Genomic DNA, 18,157 nt, shown 5'->3' with positions numbered 1-18,157 from the left:
TTCTCAAGTCATAAAAGGATTTTACAGAAATCAAAAGTTCTGCAGCCTATTCTGCCACTGGAATGGTAACACTTCTACAGATATGTCACTGTTAGGATGAGCATGTACAATCATATTCATCAAAACAATCGCACAATACAATTACTTACTATTTATTAACAAAACATGAGTAGACACTTTAAGGTTGTAACAATACAAGTTGTTTTTTCATTCAGTAGTTTGCTGAGTTTGTAATCTTCTCTACTTGTAAACAATCTCATATGATGCAAATAGTTGTGTATTTGCCTCAAAGTAATGTTTCTTAGCAACACAGGAGTTACACATTAGGTTTTAAGTTGTAATTGGAAGTTGAGGGTTCCTCAGTGAGAAGAAATGGAATGTACTTTATTGATAGTTCTGATCAAGGTACAGTATTCTAAAATGTGTCATTTTCTCTAATACAGGAATTTTTGTAATAATGAGAAAGAAATATTTCAAAGTTGCTTCTCATATAGTATGAGCCCCCTTAATTTAACATAACCATACTTAACAACAAAAGAATGTCCCAACACTTTGCATTTTTATGACAAGGATATCATATCCAAATCTCAGTTTATCTTCTAACTTCAGAGTGATGTATGTCTGTTCTGGAATCCTCACATCATTCACAAATGTCTACAGAAATAAATGAGGACAGATACTGTTATATTCCCAAATAATAAAATGACAAATCACTTCAGTAACTTTATAAGAAAGTTTTCAGCACTGCAAGTTTTCTACTGGTGATCAACTGGGGAATTAAACTATAAGCTCAAATTGCCACCTGTTTTACAAAATATTTCAAAAGAAAGGTTAAACACCAGTCACTAACCAGGCTGCTGACACCACGCTGGCCTTGAAAAGTTTCTTACAAGTTTACTCTTGCTAGCAGCATTTACTGAATTGTTGATTACCAGTCCCTCAAATTAGCACCTCCATTCATTATTTTTCTTGTCGTTTGCTTTTTCAATCCTAATTAGGTGTCAGAATTGATTTATCATCACATTTGTACATCATTTAACACTGGATATGAGAGTTCTGAGGTAGCTTATAATTTCCAAGCATTATCAAAGGACTAAAAGGAAAAATGGATCAAGCTACTGCATCTGAGTAACTCCAAATAGCAGTGATAAAAAAATCAATATATTGCGACTCTTTCAAGAGTAGGTATAACGACATTTGTAAGCAGAAAGAGCATTATTATACCAGCTAGCAGCAAGACAGAGGAAATTCCGTAGGTTTCACAATGTCTTTTGAAAATTCAGTTACTATTACAATAAGTAATCCTCTTGTCTTTGAAATCACTGGTGGAAATATAGTTGGAGAAATCAGACAAGCTTTCAGTGATTTGGAAAACAACTTGTGTACCTGAAAGTTTTCTCAGTATCAGTTGGCCAGTACAGATTAAAAACCACTTTTATTTCAAGGTCTTGATTAAACCGAACAGCAAAAAATTACATGGAATTTGCAAAACCATGCTGGTATAAATTTCAAAAGAACACCTAATATATATACAATAACTAATTACAGAAGCAGCAAGGAGGAAGAATAGCACATGTTCAAGTCAAAATGGATCTGAGATGTAATTTGGAAAAGCTGGAAAATATTTTCTCTCATCTCTGTGGGAAAATAATTAAATGAATATAAATAGGTCTTGAAGTTAGATTATTCAAGCCCTAAGAAAATTTTAAACCAGACACAAGCCCTTGTAAGAATGGGGGTGGGGTGGGGGGGGTGGGGGGGGTGGGGAGAGCAGGGAAGAGTTTATTCCGTCATTGGAACTGATCTGTATCTTTAAAGACTGATGGATAGTCTTAGCAAGGTAGACTGTCAGCGTCAAGCAAACTGCCCTGGTTACTAATGTCAGCAAGACTTGAAGTTGCATGTGGTGACTTCAGGCAGCAGAAATCAAGGACAATTACACACTAAGGGAGGAGTGGATGTTAAAGAGCTGAGACTGTTCTTCTCACAACTTGCCCTTCTGCGGTGGAAGAATATGCTTAAACCTTCAGGTAGAGACTTCTCCCAGAACCTGCCATCTCCCAAAGACAGTTCTCAGACTGACCCTTCTGGTCATCCTGAGTCATATCACCACCCTTAGAACTCTCTAAATTACACTGAACCTCTTAACTGCAAAAGTGAAGTGTTTCTTAAACTGAATTTTCTACCTTCAGAGAAAACTCTATATTGTCAGTATCTTCTGAATTCACTCAGTGATAGAGAAACACAGAAGGGTGAAGGCATGTTTATGTTTTGCCTAGCAGAACAGAATATGAAGCTCTCAGTTACAAGAACTACAGATCAGGCTACAGAGAAAAAACAGTTCATGTAACTCTGTATACTATTTAAAACACTTTCAGAATTACAGAACCTTGAAGAGTTTGAGCTGACAGAAAACTGCACAGCATCTTGCCTTAAACTGTTCCTGAAAGCTCAATTCAAATCTGCATTAAGAAGAAATAATTCACACTCTAAGTTCTTCTCCCCTATACTCTCCCCTAGCATGAAATCTTCCCTCTCCTTAATAGCTGAAAAGAACACAACATCTGGACTTACAAGATGGTAGCATCTTCCTTGTAAGAAGTATGAATAATCAGCTATAGGTGAAAAGTATCTTGTTCCTTGGCGTTGCTTACTTCATTTTCTTTTAAAATACAAAATGAAGCCTTAATTTAGGGCAAATTCAAGGCAAATAAAATATTTATGGACTAGCTAGTCTAAGACTGTTGCATTACTTTATGAATTATTTATCAGTTGTATATTTTCCCATTAAAATATACAACTTAAAAAATTTACAGCTGCTTGATCATTTTTACTTTTAATAACAAATGCATGGTAATACTACAGATAGGAGATTAAACATCCAGGGTGCCTTTCTGAAACAGATTTATTACTGGTGTGTGCTGGTTTTGGGAACTCAGAATACTGCAACCCCACAGGATCATCCCACTTAAAAGAATTAACAGTTACTTAAAAACCACTAAACTTAAAAGAATTCTACAACAATATGTACATGTTTCTAAGGAATGCAGCAACTGAAATATGCCATTTTTTAAGCACTTTGAAGTCAGGGGCAGACACACACAAAAAATACACTTAATTATTCAATTAAGCCAAAACGTGAGTCTTTTAACATGGTGTTGCTTATCTAAATCTAGTAGTAGATGAAGTCTGGAAAGACAGAAACAATGTACTTCCCCAAAATAGTAAAGGGATCTTCTTTTTTTGTTTTTTTTGGGTTTTTTTCTTTGCCTAAATGAAAACAATGTTTATTTCATTATCTAAGGAAATTGCTTATCTACTTCATAGAAAATATCTTCCATGAGAAGTAAGAATTAAAGGTACAAGTATTTACTGGTTTGTAAGCATGAAACTTCAAGTGGTGTTTAATGCATATTTATTCCACTTTAACGCTGTGTGAGACCATGTGAAGAATATCCTCAAGGCAGCCTAAATGTTAGTGAATCAGCAAAATTCAAGCCACCTTGTGGACATACATTTAGGTATGTATATGTGTGTGTGTGTGTGTATATATATATACACACATACACATACATACATATATACACACACACATATTTTTCCTCCCAGGTCATCAGAACTCTGAAATTCGTGTGCATGCAGGATACTCAACCCAGAGAACTCTGAAGGCAGTATGTGCAGTCTACATATATCCTCACAACTGAACTGATGGCATACAACCACCAAGCCTCAGTTGCTTTGCCACTGGAGAGTTAAAATGCCACCACAGGTTTGGGATGCAAGACAAAGCTAGCTTGAAAAAACTAGTTACTATGTAAATAAGGAATCCTTCCACCCCTTTAAATGACTCTATGCACATTTTTATATATTCATGATTTCCAAAGCTTTATTCTTCAAATAGTGAGAGAAAACTCTCTTTGAGCCTTCACAAAGTTTACTGAGCATTTCACAATCCAGGCCTAAAACATCAGTGTCAATGGACTTTCACTATCTTGTAAATATTCCTGAGAAGAATGCTATTCAGCAAGGCCATGAATGTTTGATAATTTTTCTGCTGGGGTTTTGAGGTCAGAAGTCAAAGGAGAAAATACAACTGAATTCTGTTGATATTGGTGAAATAATAGATTATATCTTCACACCCATACACATTTTCTTCAGATTTTGAGAAATGTCTTAAACCTATTTTGTATGAAATAAAAAGACAAGCAGGAATGATCAGGAGGAGTCACGATGGATTATTACATATAAAACTTTACACTGTGTAAATTGCCTTTTGCTTTACTTTCAGATGTAGATGTATAATATCCAGGATGAAGAGCGCTGTAACCCTTTCAATGAACTGAGTGGGAATCAACCACACAGGTAAGAATATTCAGGTACTGGGGAATCAGGTGCGATTAAAGTTCATCTCATGAAATTATTTAAGACTCACAAAACTCAAAATAAAAGCCCTACATACTCATAGTAGCCATCTCCCCTTAAACACTGAATTATCTTTTGTGGTTAAAGTGTGTTACAGCAAGAATGGAGTGGTCCTGTATACTAAGAAAAGTATGCATCTGTTCTCCAAAGAAATGGGTCTAGCTGGGGAGGCTCAAAATAAACATTTGCTCTTGATGAAGCAAGCAAAACAAGAACTTGTAGAAGCTGATGAAGCACTAAGAGGAACTTGTCCGTTAGGGTGGTGGTGTTCTCAGTGGAAGCAGTAGCGAGACTAAAAGAATTACTTGCCCAGTTAGTAGTTCACCACATAGCACAGAGGCACTGCATATAGTGTTTTGCCACAGAATTTAAGTATGGTGTTATAAAATTATGTTTCCTATTTTGACCTGAAACCAGGTAAGCAGAGGGATGTAAGAAAAGCAAAGTTGGAAAGAGACAGTAAGGGAAGCACAAAGAGCAAAGACTGAACATCTGAGATTTAATATTCTCTGTCCCAAAACTGTGGAAAGAAAGAGCTCCTTTGATGTCTCTGGGTAAACAGCTATAGAGCAACTGACACCTCAAACTTGGGAATGAATCAGATCAAGCGAAGCAAGTAACTGAAAGCTCAGAGGCAAAGAAAGGAATAGAATGAAGGCCTTTTAACATGTATCTTCATTAAATGAAGTTTTGTGACAAGGCAATGAAAATCTGAAAGTATGCCTATTGACTACAGGAGTAACATAGAATTAGGGAATAAAAATAAATGGCTCAGCAAAAAATTACTATGCGCTGAGTTAATTTTTGATCACTGACTTGAAAACAGTGCATTGACTTTCAATATACAGAGGTATATTAAATATTTAAGGAGTAAAGTTCTTACACGTCTACAACTGTTCAAAGGATATAACCCTTCAGGTTACAATGGCTTCATATAGACTTGAGACTCTGACTCTTTAGAAGGCGAAGTTAGTTACCTTAAAATACAGAAAACCTAATACAGACAGACTAACAGAGGTTTTCTTTTGAAATGCACTTGAAGATCAAACACAAAAACCTAACTCAATGCTAACAGGCAGTAACTTCAGATTTCTTCTTCATCTTCTTTTTTTCTCTAAACATTTGAAAAGCTGTTCACTACCAGTAGCTTTCTAAATACTGATTCAAATAAGCAATCACAGATGGACTTATGATTTTATTCTGTATGCACCCATGACACAGTCAAACATTCAAAGTTATATAAAACAAGAACTGTAACTAGTGTGTATAAACAGATCATAAAGAAATATCTAAAAGGCTACAAAAATATGACAAAGTTACTGTTTTTAATAATCTATTATGTTATTAAGAACACTTATGAAAGGTGAGGCTTACTGGTAATACCGTATACACAATTCCTAGAAAAGCCTTAAAACTTAAAATGTCATATGAAACTCTTATTTTGCTCATAACTTTGCATTTTTCCTATAATAGTTTGTAATAACTTGATATGTATTATTGCTAATGCAAATATTGAATTAAACAGGTTTACATATAACACGGTTATTGCATACTTTGTCATATATGGAATAGTTTAACATTCTTTTCTGTATGAAAAAGGGAGAAAGAATAGCATATGAAACAAAAAATCTATTTCTTAACCAGATATTTTAGAGATTGAAATACCTTTTTTTTAATAATATACTCTAGATTTTTTCCTACATTTCTGAAATACAGAAGAGTAGCATATTTCTTTTTATTCGAGTTTTTTCCTACTGCTAAGGCCCTCTTATTATTGGCATTTACTGCAGCCCTTTAAATAACATGCAGTAGAAAACTCCCAGAAAAAAATACATTCTCCTTTTGAATGTGCCCCCATTTCCGATCTTGCATTAAAGAGGTATTAATGTACACTTGTTAAGTCATACCCTCCTTGCTCAAACAAAACCCCAAAGCCAACATACAAAAGACTATGGGTAGCTATCCACTTCTGATGTTAACTTACCCCATTCAAGCTGCCCAAATCCTTCACCAAGTGTTCATCCGTAGAGGCATCATAGTTAAGGACAGCATGTTGCTTGTCCACACTTCGTGACTAAAATAGATATACAAAAATTATATAAAATAAGGTAGATTAAGATAGCATTAATGGCTATTTCTTAAAGGAGTGTTATTATTTTCTTTCTACATGACATATTTATTGAAATTATATTAAAAAGTTAGTCTCACATATGAGAAAACTCAGTCCCTAACCTTACCCAACTCTGGTCCCAGGTGCCCATAGCAGTATCTTAAAAGAAGAATTATTTTCTTAATGTTTTCCCAAATGTGATTGTACGTCAGATCAAGCCATAACTTATGCAAAGATATTTTTTTTTTCCAGTTCACCACAGTATCACTGATGTTTAATTTAATATCATCAACTTCACCTTTCTCTCTCTCTCCCCTTAACTACATGCATTCAAGACTGTGGTGTCCTGGCCAGCAGTCAAGCACCACACAGCTGCTCGCTCACTCCCCCCTGCCCCAGTGGGATGGCGGATAGAAGAGGAAGAGCAAAAGCAAGAAAACTCATGGGTCAAGTTAAAGATAGTCTAAACAGCGAAGGAAAGAGGAAGAAGAAATAAAACAAATCAAGTGATGCAAAGGCAATCGCCACCTCCCACAAGGAGACCAATGCCCACCAATTTATAAGCAGTGGTTACCTTCACCAAAGCCCCCTCCCTCAGTTTTTATTGCTGAGCATGACATTATATGGCACGGAATATCCCTTTGGTCAGTTTTAGTCAGCTGCCCCGGTTGTGTTGCCTCTCAACTTATTGTGCATCCCCACAGTCACGTGTGTGTAGGAGGAGCAGACTGAGAGAGTGCCTTAAAACTGTGCACACACTGTTCAGCTACAGCTAAAATACTGGAGTGTTATCAACAGTGTTTTGATCACAAATCCAAAGCATAGTACCATAGGGTTTCTATAAAGAAAATTAACTCCAACTCAGCCAGACCCAGTACAAAGATTTATATATGACTGCATAAATAATAAAAATCACAAAATAACTATGCTAAGAGCTGTACAAATATAAGAGGAAAACTCCACCCTCAGTTAAAATAAATCTGTTACTGGCATTACTTTAGACAAAGATGCTTAATTTCCATCCAGACTAAGAAAATGTTCAGAATACAGAAAATGAGAATAGTCTTATTTAAAAATAATTCTGGTATTATGAATAATGTATATTTTTTTTTCCTTGGGGATGATTTCCTTATCAAGATTCCAGAAGTTTTCTTAACATAATGGTGAAAGAAGGGAAAATGTGGTATTTATCCAGAAGCAGGGTGATGCATTGGAGCAGCCAGCTAAATACAAAGCCTGCACTCTATGTTTGAGCATATTTACAAAATAATACATTTAAAGCAAATCTGTATTCCCAGACATGAACAAAACCTCTTAGAAGAACAGTGTTAGGTACAGATCTGAGGTCAAATTCCATCAAACATGCAACACAGTTGAAATGCTTTTTAATGAGGCCTTTATAACATGTTTTCTGTCAAGAGATTATGAATAAAGCATTAAATTCTGCCTTCTTTATCATGCATTGTCCACATGCTTTGCAGTAAGAGAACCACCAAGTTGTCAAGAGTGGAAAGGGAGGTCCTACACAAAGAGCTACACATACAGAACAAGAACACATTATTAGCTTCTCTTTTGGTGGGTTCCTCCTCCTGAAGCTGTATGTGCTGGTACAATCATGCTGGCATGTAGACCAAACATAACAGCAGGCTAAAGAGAATATTCTTGAAAATCACCTCGATTCTTTTTACTAACTCTGAAGTCAATACATAACAAATAACATTTGTACGTAAGTGGAATTTATTCACAATATTAATCAGAGGCAGCTGCTTTCAAAGGCAATGATGACTGAAGTTTTGTAAGCCAAACTAATAAATGCTTGGGTATTCAGCTTCACTCTAAGGACTGATCAACCATGGACAGGAGAAAGCATAAGGGAGAGAGAAAGAAGAAAAGGCTCCCTCTTTTGAGAAACAATAAGCCATTACAACAAGCTAGTAGTAAAATAAAAGCACTTTTTTATTATAATCTTCTGGCCTGGAACCAACAGGGTGGGGTTTTGTAGTTTCCCTTTTTTTTTTTTTTTTTGGTTTTTTTTTGGTTTTTTTTGGTTTTGGTTTTTGGTGTTGGGGTCTTTCTATGTGTGTTTGGGGGTTTTTGTTTGTTTTTTAATACTTCCACAAATCATCAAGATATCATACTGCCTGTCTTTAAAAGAGTATTTTCAATTACTTTCTAACAGGACAAAGTATTTCCATCAGCAATAAAACCTTTGGGTGCCTTCTGAGGTCGTGAGCTAAACACAGTTTTCTAGAGGTAATACATTCTCAATAAAACACATAAAGATAAGTTTCTAGGCACTTCCTTTGCAAGTGAGATTCTAATTTCGCCATTATTGGCTGCACACACAATTCCTGGGAACAAAAAATCCAAAAGCAAATATTTTATTGATGGTAGAAAGGGTTGAGAATATTAGTTTTGAAGTTCAATCTTCTTAAGAGCTCTACACTAAACAAAGATTTCAAGAACAAACGCCCAAAATACTACCATTATGCATTCAAAAAATGTATGTACTAGAAAGAAGCAGCTCAGAAGACTACAGCTTTGATATTACAAGGTGCACGCAGTATGGCTACATAACGATACATTTACGCACCTTTAAGAGTTCCACATCGGGATCCTCAAAGTTGAGGAAGCTACCAAAGTATCAAACTATTTTGTCTAAGACTTGTATTTTCAGTTCTACTGAAACCATTACTGAGACTGAGTCATTCAACTTCCTTAGAAATAGAGAAATACTCTTCTCCACTAACTTCATTTGCCTTTGTACAATAAGATCAGGACATGGGGATAGAGTTACATCAAATCACGTGGCTAAACTGGGTTACAAGTTGCAGAAAAAAAGCAAGCTCTTTTCAAAAGCATCCAGTGCACTTAGCATTATGACATTTTATGGAGCACAGAGTCTACTGATCATACTGCAAAATCTATGTCACCTATTTTTGCATTCTGTTTGTATTTTATATGAAGAAAATGTGATCCTTTGCACTTCGATGGCAACTGTATGACTGATGGCAATACATTTAAACTAACTTTTTTCTATGAACACGAAAGATTAATCAAAACAATCGTTCCTCCAACATCTGGGGAATTTAATTTTCAAAAGGAATCTGAAACTGGTGCATTAAGTTCATGATTTGAGCAGTTGCACATGGAAGGCTGATGCAATTAATTACCTGTAACATCAGCTCACAGTCATCTCTTCCAACAAAAATCATTTCTCGTGGCAGCCTATGGCGGGTGCCTCCACTGCTCACCAAAAACCAGGATGTTAAGCTCATTTTCTGCTTAGCTGATAAATCCTTGGCAAAGCTACGTCATCCTGCAGCGAGGAAGAAAGAGAGACAGAGAAATTCATTTTAGTTATTTTTAGCTACAGTTCCTGCTCAGCAAACACCGTGAGAAGACTACAAAAAGGCTCTGAAAATACGGCATTCTCAACAGCATTTACTGAATCCAGCAATCACAGGAAGTGACAGGCTCCAGATTTACATAGTCTGAGGCTCTGCTTCGTGCAACTAGGCAAACCTAATGGGAGGTAAGGTTCTTCAAAATGAACAAGCAGCTAGTTAATGCCAAAGCTGTATGTCAAGTTGTCAGAAAGCTTCTAACATTTGACCGCTTATTATCAAGATAATTGCTACATTAATGCATTTTCACTATCACAACCAATAAACAACGTGGCAAACATACACAGAATACAGCAAGTGATTTGCATGTCTGTCGTTACATTTTACTGCAAAAAAAAGAACTACCTCATTTGGTTTTAAGCTCGGGTCCTCTGTACAGCACCAAGTGAAAGTTTTAATTTAAGGAAGTTTTGCTTCTTATTTAACCTTAGATTATCTCAATAAAACTTATATCTTGGAAATTCAACAGTGTACATTTAGAATTGTAAACAAAAAATGCAAAATGAACAATTTAGAAGTTATTGATAAGTAATAAACCTGAAAGTAGTATTTCTTCAAAACTTAACCTTAACTTTCCAATAAACAATCACATACTGCATACTTGCACAGGAAAAAACCAAAACCAATAGCTATTTAAAATGTCACAAAATACAGAACAAAACAAAAATTGAAAACTAGTTAAAATCTTCTATGGAAAATTTCTTCACATAATATGGCCTACTTGAAACTGGACAAAAATATGATTAAAAGCACTGTCCACAGCAAATCAATGGTTGACACTTAGAAAAGCCTTTAAAAAGTATTCCAAATCTCTCTTTTAAGAAAAAGGAAGCCAAAGCAATAATTTCATTAATTTATTACCACTCTATATTCACTAAAAGAGAAGGTAAAGAAAATAAAAATCAACCAGTCTGCATTCATCTCAGTACCAAACAGCTGGCATTTCTCTCCTCTTTATACATCATTTAGTGAAATTATGCAAGGAGAGCAAATGTACTGTAAGCAGACTGCAGTGGACTTGAGCATAATCTGCAACGTAACAAGAATGCAGCGAGGTTGTGAAAGCCAAGAGTAACACATAAACACTAAGACCACAATGCCAGCACTGCCCCATTAGGCAAACTACACTTGAGAAAAGGCACCACAACTGATGAAAGCTTAACAAAGAGGACTGAGGTAAGTCAAAACTGCACCTGAAAATGACAAAACAGGTATCTACAAAGCTAAGTCAAAAGCATACCATCACAGATGCTAAAATGAATGAGCCAAGCTGTCAACCAAGTTTAAAGTAATTAATGTAACTCAAATAGAAGAAATTAGAAAGATTTAATGTGCTAAAGATTTACTTAATAAAAAAGTAAACACGTATTTCAACGAAGTGTTCTCTTATATAGTGATACCTACAATAAGATTATCTTACCACAGCTGGTAAGTAATCACAACACATTCTTCACATAAAACTTACATCTACTTAATGTTCTCCAAGTCAATGGAAGAAGTGATACAGCATCTCTATTACACTTTATTCATTGAAAATATGAAGATTACAAATTACATCTAGAATGATAACTTGCTGAAAATGTAAAGACATCTATTTACCAAATAAGTGTTTTAATAATTAAAAGTTTATTCTGCACCTTTGAAGGAAATTAACATTTGTATTTTTAATTTAACCCAGTTTAAAACTAAAAGATAAACTAGGTCAATCAAATGACATTTTCCCATTCCTTTTAAGAAAGGAAAGGGAGTATCAAAAATCACCAGCCTAGGTTCCAGCTTTTAACAAGTAAATTAAATTAATGTTTGACAGCAAGCATGCTATTCACTATCAAATCTCCTCATTCTTTTTATATTATACTGCCTTTTAAATCTCCCATCTGCTTATCATAACATTTACACCACTTGGCCCTCCTGCTCTAATTGGAAATTCCTTATGAAAACCTTCAAGAGGATATAAACTATTAGAAAAAGTTCTTAGTCAAAGACTATGTTTCAGTTTACATAGGTAGACTGTCAATAAAGGAGAAAAACTGTTTTTATTTATAAAACAGACAAGTAGGTTAACAACTAGAGCTAGAAAAAAAACCCCCAAACCTCCCACAAATGATAAAGCCTGACAACAAACAGATTCAATTAAGCTATCTGAAATAATTTTTTAAAAAATGTATTATACAGAGCAATCATTGCCACATGGCTTGGAAGCACATTTGTAGTTAAAAGCTCATCACCATTTCTGTTGAACTTAATAACGCAGTTCTTTTCAAACAGTCCTGTCTCAACTGTGACGAATCATCAACCCAGATACATATTTTATTTTAAAGTAGTCTTTAGAATAAACCAATGCCTTTGATCAAAGCTATGCTGAAATTCTGCATAGCAAAACTGGTTGAGAACAGGATACAGTAGCAATGATTACCAAAAAAAGTGCACTAAATTTGATAGGAAACTGCACACTTATTAGTTATATAGACAGTATATGGACAATTCCAACAGACACTGAAAACTTCATGAAAGCTAACGATATTTTGAATACACTGCTGTGTTAGGTACTCTAGTTGTAGTACTCTGAACAATACAAGGATGAAAGACTCTCACTGCCTAACAGATACAAAATTAAATTATTCTACGACGGGTGCAAAATCATCAGAAGTGGCTCTTTACACAGTGTAAATTTAAGTCATGACAATTCTTGTCATGAAATGTTATGGATACTAAAAGGTTACACAGGGTTCAAAAAACAATAAGCATTCACAAAAAAAAATATCATGTCTGTTAAACACAATGACCTCACTTATAGCTCAGGAACTGCACATGCTGTACATTTTGGGAGGCTGGGAGTGTGCTCTAGCGAGGCTTCACTTGCTATCGTCCTACTTAATAACCTCTCTTCCTTACTTACCCTTTGTTTATGCATAACAGGATACTCGCCCAGATGGACCTGTTTTTCTCCAGTACAGACTACACTTTATAACTGAAGTATTCACAAAAAAACATTATGATTTCTACTCTAGAAAAATGAATTTTAAATGCTTTACTGAAGCGTTTTGTTTTACTTGTCTTCCTAATAGGGCAGTATTGTGTTGTAACCTTCAAACAAACTAGCAAACATTTCAGCATTAAGACCTGATTGTTCAAAGCAATACTTCATTCTCTATACCTGGAAGTTGGTTGCTGAGACATCTACTGCAACTGCAAAATATTTCCTTGTCTGCAGAAGAAACAGCATTTCATGGTGAAGGACCATGAATATCAAAAGGCAGCAATCAGTGTGTAAGAATGAACACATGGGTAACAAGTCATTTGAAACAGATGACAGAGCAACAGGGATATTGGCTGCATCAGCCCAGTAAATATAATTCAGTCCTAAGAACTAAAGCCCTGCATTACGTAGCCAAAAGATGGGTGTAACCAATTTCAAATATGTTTAGACAAACACTGCCAAGATTATAGTTCTTACAATGTTACTGTAAGCAAAAATCCTTAATAATCTCACACTTGTGCAATCTAGTCTACATTTTTATCTTTGCCTGTAACTGTTCTCCAACTAAACCATTAGTGAGTACTGAGACACTGATCCTACAGAGAAACAAAAAGCTACGTTTAAAATTTAAACTAAACCAAATATATGCCTGAAATTCCAACTTTAAAGCATCACAGTCCTTCATAGTAAGAATAAAAATAGCATAACTTTAACGGTACACAATTATTCTATTACTGTAAATAAGATCAGATTTAAGAATATTTTAAAATAACATTACAAAAACCCTGCACCAAGCTGAAACACAGTACTGACAAAGCTGCAAGCCCTGTGTTTCCCATTACTTGGCCTTGTAAGTTCCTGTTTCCAGCTGCTGATTTTTTTGCTGAAATTTAAGTTTACCTTCTCATGAATATCCTCAAATATACTAGTCCCTAGTATATTTGGGGAATCTTCAGAAGAAATGACCTAAACTTTCTGAAACAAGGTTAGAAGAAAATACTCTATGTTACAATCTTTCAACATAACTTAAACAGTAGCACCTTATACATACAAATAGGTAACTGAAATGTGACAGGACACCTCAGTATCAGTTTCTACCTTTTAATATCACTCTTGAACGAATCTATCCAAATGCAGACAAGCAATAAGCTTTTGATAAATTTCCATGTGTATATTACTTCAACAAGTACACAGATACATTCTTTCAACACATCTGTCTACACAGATCATGCTTTACAATTTGCTTAACTAGCCATTTTTGATGTGCCAGTTAGCACCAAAAGTACGGCATCTTTGCCTGGCACTCTCAATTATAAGGGCAGACGACCCAGAAGGAGAGACCACCACCACACCTGGACAGGACACTTGAGCTGGAGCTAGGCAGACTGCAATGAGGAATCAAGAAAGGTAAACATAAGGTGTAAGCCATGACAATGGGAGAAATCAGAATTAAGAGAGCACAAATGGAGCCAGTAATGACTGGAGAAGACCTGAAGTTTAAGCTGATTCCCAAGTCACAAATAAATGCTGTCAGCAAGCAATACCCACTGGAAAAGTGTCTACCATGACTGCTTTACTGACTACCCAATGTAATTAAGGATACTAGTGCCAGCAGTTCTATTTTTGACTGAAATGGAGAAATCTATGTTGCAGAAAGAAAAGAGCAAAGTGAAGGTAATTCCAACCACGAGGGGATCGCTGTATCAATATAACCGATACTAAAAAGTAATCTATAAAGATAACTGATTTAAGTCTAGGAAGTTATAAATGGAAAACACCAGAATAATATTGTCTCCTCTCTAAAGCACTCTGAAGTTGGGCAGTATCACAATCAGTGTTCCATGTGCAATCATAATTAACCTACTTACATACATGCATTATAAAATAACCTTTAACAACATCCACACTTAACATTTTAACCAGGACTCTACCATACTCAGGCGAAAACGACAAACTTAGCAGTCAGTTAATCAGTATTATTTTTCCTCCTCTCTTCATAAATTGATTAGCCTGTGCCTTATTTATTGCACATCACTAAAAAACTTCTGTGAATTATTATCTTCCTACTGACTTCAAGTGCCATGCTCATCACCACAGCATAAGAAATTCATTAATACTTACAGTAAAATCTTCACAAGTTATCTCTATAGAGGGTTTATCATAAATAGGGAACTGTAGAGAGCACTTTCTAACACTAAAGTATCTTAATCTTGAGTATTTAAGTTCCAAAGCCATTAGCATTTCATCTTAAAGTACCTAGTTTTACACAACACTACAGGTGTTCAAATGGTCTCACTTTCTCTTGTAACACTGAATGCCTAATTCTTTTGCAAGTAAAGCCACACGTAGGGTAGCTAGAAAATTAAGACCACTTTTTCCAAGATATGGGTAGGTGGCTAATCTGCCATCATAGGGCCATACAAGAAAATAATTCATACCCTACGGTAGCTTCTAAACGTTTTAGTCATGAAACTATCCTTGGTGCTTTCATAATCCCCTGCTGCTTTCACTACTCACATTACTGTCACCCCTAAAGGGGACCCAAACAGGCTCTTGGCTGAAACTGTTCTCACCAATTCCTAGGGCTAGTCCATCAAGTGAATTTATTAATGAAGCAAGTACCTCGTACAGGGAATGAAAAATGAAAAAAGATGTACACCTGAAGAACTTTTCATTGGGAACTGGAATTCAATTTATGTAAGCCATCCTTCATGTCACAGTAGTGTGCAACGCTGCTCCTTACAAGCCTTAAGCAAACAAATACCCATCTATATAAAAACTGTTTAGGCTAATGATCAATAAAAATATTTCTGGACAAATTTATGGACCTTCTGAATTCTGTGTACTTCATAAGGGGAAGCAAGAAAGTGTCAGTGCTGGCCACTGCTTGCCAAGCAACATGGGATACAGGTATAAAGGTTTAGCACAGTGAAAAGACACTACCCAAGTAATGCTTTTTGGTCAGGTCAAACCGGATCAAGTTGTCAAGCGACAATACTTTTCACTATGAGACTTGTGTTAGTGTCATGACAATATCCATAAAGGTTAATCAAAATATACCCTTAAAAGGCTGTAAAAAAAAATAAAACAATAAAATCAATGAAAGCACAAATAATGTAAATTATGCTTAAAAACACTGAAAGTCTTCATCAACATCCCCCAGACAAGATGCATTCACATACTTGGGAAAGCTAACCAAAACAATCCTAGATTTTTAGCAGTTTGGACAACAAGCTAGAATTGCTATTACTGACTATTTCACTGACTGGAAAATTCATTCTGAACACATCCCTCTAGAACCATTCAAATGCAATGTACAGCCCTGAACAAGAAGCTGTTCCCATTCACACTGATATAAAAAAATACTGCTATTAGTTACAAAGTTCATGAAAATTTTACACAATTACTTGTGAGTTAACACTGACATCAGTCACACTGATGAAGCTGGAGGGTACAGTCTGGAACCCTAGGGTCAGACCTGGCTTCAGGATCAGATTATCACAGCAGACTCAGTGGTCTTTGTGGGAAGAAGCATTTATTCCTCGTATTTTAATTACAAAAAGGTATAAAAGCCACCTAGCTGGGAATGCCTCTAAGGACAGAAAAATGTTTTTCTCCTCCATTCAAGGAGTTTGAGATCTCTGCAGAAGCAACCCAGATACTCTTCTTGCCCTGCAGGTCATCCCGTGTGTCTGATGTAGTAAGGACAAGAAAGCAGCTCAGGAGGCTGTTGCCCTCTGTCAATCAGCAAATCTGTCCTCTAACGTGGCTACAGCTGTGGGACTGCACAAGCACCCCCTCCAGTCCAGGTCAGAATTAGATCTACGTCTATTTTATTGCTCTGACACACAGGAATAGCTGTCAGAACAGCAACTGAAATAAACCTCTTTTCCTGCCAACAGTGCAGCTGCACTGAAAGTTGCCTAGGGTTTTGATTTTGAGGGACAATGACTTAAAGGACCATATCCTACTCTGTTTTTTGATGTAACAATGACTAAAACCAAAACAACCCTGAGATCATAATTTCCTCTGCTGTTATATCAACAAATACTGCAAACAAATGTACAAGAATAAGGCTTACCCGACAGCTATCTTTGAGTGTCACAGTATGCAAAAATACATGATTTGCATGAATAGAGTCAGGATGTCTGTAACAAATTTGAAGTCCAACATTAAAAACTTCTACCAAAGCCAGTGCTATTTCCTTTCAGGAAAGGACTGATCCGTAAAGTAAGAGCATCTTTGCACAGGAGACCTGCATCCTTGCTACAGTCTATGCTTCCGTATCTCTAGTAACAAGCGCAACTACAGAAATAATGAAAATAATACCAAAATGTACGTAACTGGGTTTAAGTTCTTTCTCCATATAACTTTATTATAACTGAAAAAAAAAAATCTACCTATCATTACACTCTCTGATAGGCATGTTAATAGGCATATTAGTGTTGGAGATTTCTCCAAACTCTTGACAACTCTTGAGCAAAAACCATTGTCTGAAATGGTTTATTTGGGACTTACTGTTTTTGCCCATTCAGTGTATTTTAGGGAACTTTTGTTTATTTGTTCACAAAGTCAGATGACACAAATATATGACTTCTAATGGAATTTTAGTTTTCTTAACTTTTAACAGAAAGGTCTCTGGAATTGAAAACTCCTAACAGGGAGGAGTGCTTTTCTTCATCTAACTAAAATCAAATTATATAGCAATATTAACATGGTTTTCCCTTGACTTTGTTCTCCCTGAGATTGCTAACCTTGTCCTTAATTGAAGGAGCTACTGGGTTCTGTCATCCTTTTTTCAGCTTTTTATTGAAAAAAAGAGAGTGGCACAACTCTTCAGTCTCCATGGCTGGTGAGGACAATGTTTTCTTAACTTTTATAGAAGAGCATTCAGATAGCTAGTGTTTGGTGGGTTTTGGGTTTTTTTTGAAAATACAGAAAAACTATCGAAAATCTCACTGGAGTCTATTGTTAGGGTTTTGAACTGAAGTTGCTGGGAAAGGGGAACCTCAATTTTTCCCACTTCTATCAGTTTGATGCCAGTGCCAGCAAGAGATGCCCAGAGCCTGGACAGAGATTGCACGTTAACAGGAGAGCACCTGAAGAGCCGCACAAAGGAATTCCAGCCACTCCAGGCAGTAAGTCAGCTTCGTCCGGGGCCCAACTTAAATGCCTCTACTGAAACACAGGTAGCACAGGGAATAAACAGGAGGAGTTACGGATGCGCACACACCTGCG

The 18,157-nt window shown here is 35.9% G+C and overlaps 1 protein-coding gene across 8 annotated transcripts in view; it reads right to left on the bottom strand.

Moving 5' to 3' along the window:
* The window catches only part of CEP170 (centrosomal protein 170), a 102,543-nt gene that overhangs the window by 67,407 nt on the left and 16,979 nt on the right, over positions 1-18,157 (bottom strand). For all 8 annotated transcript variants that reach the window (XM_027789106.2, XM_027789101.2, XM_027789104.2 and 5 more), the window contains exons 2-4: positions 9,706-9,851; positions 6,407-6,496; positions 576-654 (exon numbers count right to left, since the gene is read on the bottom strand). In XM_027789106.2, the coding sequence (XP_027644907.2) occupies positions 576-654; positions 6,407-6,496; positions 9,706-9,810 (274 nt within the window). In that variant the 5' untranslated portion in view covers positions 9,811-9,851. The remainder of the gene's footprint in view (positions 1-575; positions 655-6,406; positions 6,497-9,705; positions 9,852-18,157) is intronic.

This window comes from Falco peregrinus, chromosome 7 (assembly GCF_023634155.1).
Source record: "Falco peregrinus isolate bFalPer1 chromosome 7, bFalPer1.pri, whole genome shotgun sequence".
NCBI classification, from domain to species: domain Eukaryota; kingdom Metazoa; phylum Chordata; class Aves; order Falconiformes; family Falconidae; genus Falco; species Falco peregrinus.
The sequence above is the reverse complement of the archived record's forward strand: the minus strand, read 5'-3'. Positions and strand labels throughout refer to the sequence as shown.